Here is a 9944-nt window from a genome sequence, read left to right on the forward strand (position 1 = left end):
CTCCCTGGGATGGGGGAGGTGGCTTACTCGTGGGGTGGGGGAGGTGGGAGTGTGTGTGGAGATTGGTCATTCCTGGGGAATTGGGGGGAATTAATCAGTTTCAGGGAGGTCAATTGGTCAGTTCTGAGGGTGTTGACCATGGCTGTGGATGGTGAAGCGTCTGAGGGTAGAAGTGATGGATAGTGAGTAGAAGGTAGGAGGGAATGTAGGGGTGGAGAGTGTGTGAGCCTGGGGAGTCTGGGGATGAAGAATTTTGGATGTGTGGGTGCCGTAGTTGGTAAGTTGTTTTTTATTTTCATTGTGTAGAAAGGTATAAAATGTGATTGTGTACTGACAGGGAGAATCGGGAGAAAGTGAGTACTGCAGATGCAGGAGATCAGATTTGAGAGTGTGTTGCCTGAAAAGCACAGCAGGTCAGGCAGCATCCAAGAAGCAGGAGAATCGATGTTTCAGACATAAGCTCCTTGATCCTCATTCTTCAAGAGGAGCTTATGCCCGCAACATCAATTCTCCTGCACTTCAGATGCTACCTGACTTGTGCTTTTCTAGCTCCACACTCTTCCACTCTGACCGGGAGAATCACCACATTTGGAGGGCAGAGCGGTTGTCAATTGGGCATGGTTAGGGACTGAGAGATTTCACAAACCCATTTCTGTCACAGAAAAGCCCTTGTGAATGGTTAAGGAAGTTGCCTAAGAGTAGTGTTAAACAGAAGATTTGTCCTTTGCAATTAAACTAATCAAAATATTTTTAAAAATGTTTAAAATTATTAACGGCTGGAACAACCATGCCACGCTAATAATGGCCACTGGTATCTTGGTGGCTGTGGGAGATTCCATGTTTCAGTTAGCTCCACATAGTCATTGCTCCTGTTCTGAGTGAACTGCTCAACATAGGAAATGTTAAAGGTCACAGTCTTGAAGGCTGCGTAAGTGATCTTTTGAATAGCTTTGCTTATGTTGCTAATGGACCTGGCACCAGAGGGTTTAAAAGAAAAGTAAAGTAACTAGTAAGAACAATTATCAGGGAGAAGGCGAGCAAGTAGCTGACGTGTGTTAATTTCAGCCAATCCATGCTTCATTTGCTGGATTTGCTCATAAATAAGTGTGTTATCTTTGACTGAATGATGATGAAACATTTGGATACTGTTATTCAAGGTTCTTTCCCGTTATCTACTCCCACACTGTACCTCACCAGAAGGGATCATTGGGTCATCCTTTAAAGGTTAAAACTATAGACTTGAATATGCAAATCCGAGCGAGCAGTTTGCATGTCATCCAGTATATTCACTATGACTCTTGCTTAGATTCTACAGTACTTTTATCCTTCCTGTGGCATGTATAGCCTAAGCCCTTGAATTCAATCTGAATTGTGGAGCAGTGAGACCGGATCTGTGTTTTTACTGCTGTCAGATTTTCCTTGCAAGTATTTTTTATCCATCCTGTGATGTTCGTCAGTGTTGTTTTCTCTTCCATAGATTTCAAGGAGGCATTCCTCCTGTTTGACAGGACTGGCAATTCCAAGATTACACTCAGCCAGGTTGCAGATGTCATGCGTGCTCTCGGCCAGAATCCAACCAACGCTGAAGTAAAAAAGATCCTGAACAACCCCAGCACCGAGGGTAGGTCCCTGGCTTTGGATAAATGGCCTCAGTCTGTGCTGTTTCGTTTTGTTTTTGTTAAAGACCATTGGTCTCTGAGGGAACTACCAGAACTTTGTGGCATTTACCTTTTTCTGCCTTTGTTTTAGAGATGAACAGTAAATCCATTGACTTTGACCAGTTCCTGCCCATGCTCCAGGCAATGGCAAACCACAAGGACCAGGGCTCCTATGAAGACTTTGTTGAGGGTCTGCGTGTCTTTGATAAAGAGGGCAATGGCACTGTGATGGGGGCTGAACTTCGCCACGTGCTGGCCACACTGGGTATGCAATATTTAACTACGATCATAAACCAGAAAGGCAAAACTGTCATGAGCAAAATAGAATTTGAGCATTTAGAAATGTTACTTTTGAAAAAATGACGTTTCTGGATGAGATTCTACTGTGTTTACTATCATTGTTTGAACAAGTTGTAACCAACATAATGTTTCCATTTAAGCTAAATGTTTCTAAAATTGGGATGATCCTGCTTTCCATATGAAGGAGTGGGATGAGGTTTTTTTCTTTTAATAAAAAAATTGTCAGGGCATATCCTCTATATTGGTTCAGGAGATCCAACTACTTCACAGCCAGTTTTGCACAGCAAGGTCTCAAGTTCATGGAATTGTAATGGTGCTGAAGAAGGCCCCCTTGCCAGCACATCAAATGAGCATCATTAAATAGTGCCAGTCTCCTGCTTTCTGCCCATACCCTTGCAGATTATTTTTATTCAAATGATTGCCCAGTGCCTCAATTGAACCTGCCTCCAGTACATTTTCGGGTAGTGCATTCCATGGGAAATGTGTAGGGAGAAAGCTTTTTCGTCTCTCACATCACATTAGCTCCTTTTTGCAGATCACTTTAAATCTATGCCCTCTTTTTCGTGTTCCTTTTACAAATGGGAATAACTTCTCCCTGTTCACTAGCCCATGGTTTTGAAAGTCTGTGTCAGATCTCCTTTCAGCCTCCTTCTTTAAGGAGAACAGTCCCAACTTCTTCAATCTTTCCTTATAACTAAAGTTTGTCATTCCTGGAATCATTCTTACAAATCACTTTTGCAGTCTCTTGAATGCTTTCACATTCTTCATATAATGTTGTGTCCTGCTGGGATCTTGTACAAAATCAAATCACCCCTTTCTATTGTACTGAATGGCCCTGTTAATAAAGCTGAGGAAGCTGTATACTCGTGGCCTCTCCACTCATCCTGTCATCTTCAATGATCTGTATTCATATACACCTTGATGCTGTACCTCCTTTAGAATTGTGCTCCCAATTTTATATTGTCTTTCAATGTTCGACTGAAAGCCATTTGTCTCTCTTTTCTCTATTGAACCTCACCTGCTACTGATCTAACAACTTGTCTATGTCCTCTTTAAATTCTACACTGTTCCTCCTTGTGGTTTACAATTCTTCTAAGTTTCCAGTCATCTGCAAATTTTCAAATTGTCACCTGCACACCAATACCCGGATGTTTTTATATTGGGCATAGCATGAATCCTGACACCACCGATCCCTGGGAAACTCTACTGCAAACCTTCCTCCAGTCTGGAATATACCCATTTGTTATTACTGTCTATTCCCTATCACTCTGCCTGTTTTGTATCCAGTCTGTTAATGACTGTTTCATTTCATGATCCATAACTTGCCTCAAGTCTGTTGTGTAGCACTATGTCAATGCTTTGTGGAAGTCCATGTATAGGACATCAACAGCCTTCCCCTATTAACCCTCTCTGTTACCTCTTAAAAAAGAAAGGAGATAAATATAGTGATTGCAATGAGGTCAGCCAGATGGGACTTTATAGAATGAGATCCCTAACTGGTGCTGTAAATCTGGTCCAATCAGGGAGCCCTGGCTGACATATAAACAGGAGTGTCAGACGTCCTGTTCACTCTGGGTAGCTGAATCAGTGTCAAGGACTCCCCACATCATAGAGAGACATAGAGATGTACAGCAAGGAAATAGACCCTTGGGCCCAATTTGTCCATGCTGACCAGATATCCTCACCTAATCTAATCCCATTTGCCAGCACTTGGCCCCTCAAGACACCTTTTAAATGCTGAAATTGTACCAGCCTCCACCACTTCCTCTGGCAGCTCATTCCATACACACATCACTCTCTGTATGAAAATGTTGTCCCTTGGGTCCCTTTTATATCTTTCCCCTATCACCCTAAACCTAAGCCCTCTAGTTCTGGACTCCCTGACCCCAGGAAAAAGACCTTGTTTATTTATCATATCCATGTTCCATATGATTTTATAAACCTCTATAAGGTCACCCCTCAGCCTCCGCTCCAGGGAAATCAGTCCCAGCCTATTCAGTCTCTCCCTTGAGCTCAAATCCTCCAACCCTGGCAACATCCTTGTAAATCTTTTCTGAACCCCCTTTCAAGTTTTACAACATCCTTCTGATAGGAAGGAGACCAGAATTGCAAACAATATTCCAAAAGTGGCCTAACCAATGTCTTGTACAGCCACAATATGACCTCCCACAAAGGTGACTTGGTGACAGGATACCAGACTCTTTGGATTTATTCCAATAAATTGAGGGGTGGCACAATGGCTCAGTGGTTAGCATTGCTGCCTCACAGCACCAGGGACCCAGGTTTGATTTCAGCCTCTGGCGACTGTGTGGAGTTTGTACATTCTCCCCGTGTCTGTGTGGGCTTCCTTCACGTGTTCTGGTTTCCCCCTGCAATTCAAAAATGATGTGCAGGTTAGGTGAATTGGCCATGCTAAAAAATTGCCCAGTGTGTTCAGGGATATGTAAGGTAAGTGCATTAGTTAGGGCAATGGGTCTGGGTGGGTTGATGTTCAGAGGGTCGGTGTGGACTTGTTGGGCCTAATGGCCTGTTTCAACACTGTGGGGATTCTCTGACACTTCTAAATGGCCAGTGAATCTGGCGGTGGTGTTGAGAGAAATGTTGGCAGAGACACTGAGGGAGCTCCCTACTCCTCTGGTTTGGGAATACCTAATGAAACAGGTGTTCCAATCTCTTTAACGACTTATACAGGCATTTGAGAGGTGAATGTAAGAGATTGATTGATTAGAAAATGAGAAAGACTGTGCAGGCTGTAGAAATGTATAACAGATGAGGATTAAGTGAAATGAAAATAAAAGGGAACAGAATATGCAGAGAAGAAGGGTGAATAAAGCTGATAAGTCATGATCCTATCTAATTTGTATTTCAAATAGTGTGGAGGAGGTGCCAAAGCCAGTTGGGGAAGTATTAAAGCCAGTTGGAGCAATGCAGAGTCTGTCAGAGACTGTGGGGAGGCATTGAAATGGTAGTACTTGGTTTTTATCTTTGTGTAGATTGGGAAAATCAAATGGGCAAAGGTAGTGATGAGGAAGAATTCATAAATATATTTAGGAAAGTTTCCTAGAACATTATGTTAAACGTTATTGAACCAGCGAATCAGGCTATTTTGAATCTGGTGATGTGTAATGAGATAGCTTTAATAAATGATATCTGAGTGGAAGATTTTCTCAGGAACAGTGACTTGAATAAATACTTTGCATCAATCCTCATTGTAGAAGAACTTGTAGCATTCCAAAAATATTAAATAAATCAAGGTGCTAAAGGTGGGAAGGAAACAAACATATCACTGGAGGAAAAAGTGCTAGGGAAACTAATGGTGCTAAATACCAATAATTTCCCTGCTTTTGAGGATATTAAAGTAAGTTGCTGCAAAGATGGTGGATGCACTGCTAATAATCTTCCAAGAATCCTTACATTCTGGAAAAGTCCTGGCGGAGTAGAAAACTGCCGGTATAATATCTTTTTATTCAGAAATTGAGGGAAGTAAATAAAATCTGGTGACTATAGGTCAGTTAGTTTAACATTTGTTATTAGGAAAGGTTAGTGTATTGTGAAGGATGTAATTGCAGAGCATTTAGAAATATGCAGTATGATCAACCAGTGTCAGCATGGCTTTCTGAAGGGCAAATCTTTCCTGACAAACTTATTGGAACTCTTTTGAGGAGGTAACAAATTGAATAAAGTGCAACCAGTAGGTGTAACGTATTTGAATTTTGATAATGTCCTGCATTAGGGTACTAAGAGTCCATGGTGCTGAGGGTAGTTTATTAACATGGATGGAGGATTGGCTAACAAATAGGAGATAGTTAGGCTAAAGGAAGTATTTTCATGATTGCAGCTAGTAGTATGCCACAAAGATCATTGATGGAGCCATGATTATTTACAATACATATTAATGACTTCTGTTAAGAAGGTGAATGTAAATGATGCCAGTTGATAGGATGGCTAGTGGTGATGGTTGACAAAGTATACAGAGATAAAGAGACTGGTTAAGTTAGTGGGCTAAGGCTTGGTAAATACATATAATGTGTGAAAATATGAGGTTATGCACTTTGGCTGGAGGAGTAGGGGAGCTCAGTATTACAAACCTCCCACATATTAATTCTGATCTCTAAGCACCTTCTCAGTAGCTATAAGACTGTATTCTGCACTCTGTTCTGCTACGCTGATGCATTTTGTATGGTGCAATAGCATGCAAAACAGCACTTTCTATTGTGTCACAGTATGTGACAACAATCACTCAATCAAGATGGCAGAAAGTTACAGCTTTTGAGAGAGGTTTGGGTGTCCTTGTCCATAAGGCTAGCATTCAAGTTCAGTTAACAGGGAGGACAATGGAATGTTGGCCTTCATTTAAAAGAGAATGGAATATAAAAATAGAAGTTTTGTAAAACAAGAAAGTAGTAAAACCATGGTTGCAATACTGTTAAAAGTTTTTGGCCCCTTTTTTTAAAATTTAAATAAAGATATACAGTAGCATTGCAGATTGACCAGAGAAGGCAGATATCAAGTGTAGTGTGACTCTTATAGGAAGAGTTTGTATAGGTTGGGTTTGTACTTATTGAAGTTTAGAGGTTGATGGGTGACTTCATTGAAACACAAGATTCTTAGAGGTCTTGAAAGAGTAAATGCTGAGACATTGCTTCCCCATGTGGAAGAGTCTAGGATCAGAAGGCATCATCTCAGAGTAAGTGCTGAAGATTTAACACAGATGAGGAGGAATTTTCTCTGAGGGTAGTAAATGTGAGGAATTCTTTACCACAGAGGGCTGCTGAAACTGAATCATTTAAGTACATTCAAAGCTGAGACAGTCAGACTTTAAGTCAATAAGGAGGTCAAGTGCTATGAGGAAAAGATAGGAAAGTGGAGCTGGAAATGATCATGATCTCATTGAATGGTAGAGCTGACATGATGGGCTGGGTGACCTGCTTCTGCTTCAGTGTCATAGGATGTTTACGTAACCTGATTTAGATATTGCTGTTCATGAAGTTTCACCTGCCTCCCTGCTCAGTGAGCAGATACTCTTTGCATTGTATTCTCCTGGAACTCTGGAATTTGTGTGAACTACTTGTTTTAAACACACACCTTTTATTTTCTTTGTGTGACAGTTTTCTTTAGTTGCTGAGAATTTTCTCAGTCTGTAACATAAGGCTTTTATTTTCTTGGAATAAAACAAAGGACTGTGGGTCCTGAAGATGTGAAACATCTGTGGAGAAAAACCAGAGTTAACGGAGTTCTGAGGAAGGTCACTGAACTCAACACTAACTCTCCACAGATGCTGCCAGATCTGCTGAGATTTTCCAGCAATTTCCATTTTTGTTTTATTTCCTGGCCTGTTTTGGACATTGAAATGAAACGCCTCCATTTTGCCGAGGCACTGTTTTAAAAATTTCCAGGAATGTGGAGAGTAGTCGTGAGGGTTATAATCACTGGACTGAATCTTTGTGAAGAAGAGCATTGTTTGCTTTGAGGGAGATGTTAATACAGTGATCTGTTTATATACACCAGGTGAGAGGCTGACAGAGGAGCAGGTAGAACAACTAATGGCAGGTCAAGAAGATGCCAACGGCTGCATTAACTATGAGGGTAGGTGTTTGAACAAAATTGGGCATCTCCCATAATTCTGTCATCTTTTGCAATTTGTTCAAATTTATTTTGGAATCTTTTATTTCTGTTCTGTTATTAATTTTCATTTCCTTTTGGCAGCTTTTGTCAAACACATCATGTCCATTTAAAATGGATCCCCATGGTATGCATTTTGCATGTTTTATATTAGTTGCCTGGTTAAATTTGTACAATTTCTTCTTTCCCAGTAGGATTTGTTTTACTGTGCACCAACTGATCACTGGTAGCCATTTTATTCTGCAAACCTAACTCTGAAACATTATGCTTAATATCCAGAAAGACCTGTTTGAGTGAATAAATAACCCAAATTTTACTACTTTTAAAAAAAAGTATTTGGGCATACAGAGACATGATTGGGAGGAATAAGGAGAACAAGATTTGGTCTTGGGGCAGAAAGTTGCCAGTATTCTTGTACAGTGAGTCTGTTTTAGGCTCCTGTCGAATGGCACTACATGTTTAATTGTGACAGTTTTAAATAATACCCCCCTCCACCCATCCAGTCAGCAAATATTTAAACTGCCACAATTAAACGTGATGTTTTATAGTTAATTATAAGGGTGGTGTGGTGGTTGTGTGGTTAGCACTGCCGTTACACAGCTCCAGGGACCCAGGGTTCAATCCATCCTTGGGTCAATGACTATCTGAGTGGAGTTTGCATGTTCTCCCCATGACTGCATGGGTTCCTACCGGATGCTCAGGTTTCCTCCCACAGTTCAGATTTACAGGTTAGGTAAATTGGCTGTGCTAAATTATCCGTAATGTGCAGGCTAGGTAGATGAGCTATGTTAAGTGTAGGGTTACGGGGATAAAATGGGGCACTGGGTCTGGCTGAAATGCCCTTCAGAGAGTTGGTGTGGATGCAACAGGCCAAATGGCCTCTTTTTGCACTGTGGGGTTTCTATAACATGGATGTGTGACATTGAAACCATTCTAAATGTGAAAATTACTTGAGCAGGGTCAAGAGGCAAGATCTGTGTGAAATGTTCTTCACTGTTTTCAGGATAGGGGTGACAGGCTAAGGTCAGCATTTATTACCATCTCTAATTGTCATGCAGAAGGTGGTGATGTGCATTTTTAATGAGTTTCACAATCGGTGTGGTGAATATATCTCCCATGAACAATTAATTAGGAGTTCAGTGATTATGACTCACCGATTAGGAATGGTGATGAATCTGAGTAAAGCATGGTAATATCACTAGACTGGTAATCCAGAATTCTGGGCAGATGGTAAATACAAATTAGAATAAAGAGCTAGTCAAATAGTGACCACTGTTAATGATTATAAAAACTCACGTGGGTCACTAATGCCCTTCCTTTTTTAGAGAAAGAAATCTACCATCTTTACTGATCTGGTCTACATGTGATTCAAGACCACAGCAATGTGATGACTGACTTTTCTTAACTACCCACCAAAATGGCCTAGCACATAATTTGGTTCAAAGGATGGGCAATAAGTGCTGACTTTGCTGCATTTTGGAGGGAAAGTGGGATTATTATAGTTATGGTGGAAGAGCAGTGGTAGATAGGAAATTGATGCTTTTAAAGTCAAGTTTGAGTGACTGGTTCAGTACTCCACCTCATCACTCATGCTATTTGTCATTTGTTTCCAGAATTGGTGCCTGTGGTTCTAAATGGCTGAACATCTGACAGGGCCAGGACATTACATTGTGGAACTTGTGCCTTTCTGACCAATGCGAGTAATCTCCTTTTGTTTGGACTGTGCAAGAATCACTTTTTTTTTACTTGGATCCAATGGACTGTATTTCAAACAACAAAATGAGGAAGAACAGAAATAACATTGAAATTTGCAGTGACAAACCTGATGGATAGAACTACTCAGTTTGTCCATGATGTTTGACACAGTTGGAAAGTGCACGTGGCTGTCAACATCCAATAAAGTCTCAGTGGCCACTCTGTGGCTGTATATCCAGATTATACCCCACACATGACTCTCTTTCTTTATTAAGTCTGTACAGTGTACTTTAAAAAAAAGATACATAACATGTCAAAAAACTGCTTGTGCTTTAATTCTCATCAAGTACATGGTTGTGATGACCCTGTTCTCTGAGGAGTTTTGGAAAGACTGCTCTTTGTTAAACACCCAGCTCTGTTAATTAAAAAGATTTACCTCTCTCCTTCAGAAAAGATGAGTTCCTCAGACTTCCAGTCAATTATGTGACTACTGTATTGACCTGGTCTCATTGAGTCTCATCCAGTTGAGTTTTTAAACTTCCTGATGTTCTGCAGCAATTATTGCAGTAAAATAGATTTCAAGAAACAAGGTGTTTTTTGTTTGAGATCAGTCTCAGAATAAAATGCCAGCCATTTAAAACTGAGATGAGGAGAAATTTGTTCACTCAG

General features: G+C 40.7%; 1 protein-coding gene across 1 annotated transcript in view; it reads left to right on the plus strand.

Moving 5' to 3' along the window:
* The window catches only part of LOC122551468 (myosin light chain 3, skeletal muscle isoform), a 10332-nt gene extending 807 nt beyond the window's left edge, over positions 1–9525 (plus strand). The window contains exons 3-7 of the mRNA XM_043693417.1: positions 1478–1621; positions 1750–1923; positions 7467–7544; positions 7665–7707; positions 9194–9525. Of these exons, the coding sequence (XP_043549352.1) occupies positions 1478–1621; positions 1750–1923; positions 7467–7544; positions 7665–7693 (425 nt within the window). The 3' untranslated portion in view covers positions 7694–7707; positions 9194–9525. The remainder of the gene's footprint in view (positions 1–1477; positions 1622–1749; positions 1924–7466; positions 7545–7664; positions 7708–9193) is intronic.
* Positions 9526–9944: the final 419 nt, after the last annotated feature.

Source organism: Chiloscyllium plagiosum, chromosome 7 (assembly GCF_004010195.1).
Source record: "Chiloscyllium plagiosum isolate BGI_BamShark_2017 chromosome 7, ASM401019v2, whole genome shotgun sequence".
Taxonomy (NCBI): domain Eukaryota; kingdom Metazoa; phylum Chordata; class Chondrichthyes; order Orectolobiformes; family Hemiscylliidae; genus Chiloscyllium; species Chiloscyllium plagiosum.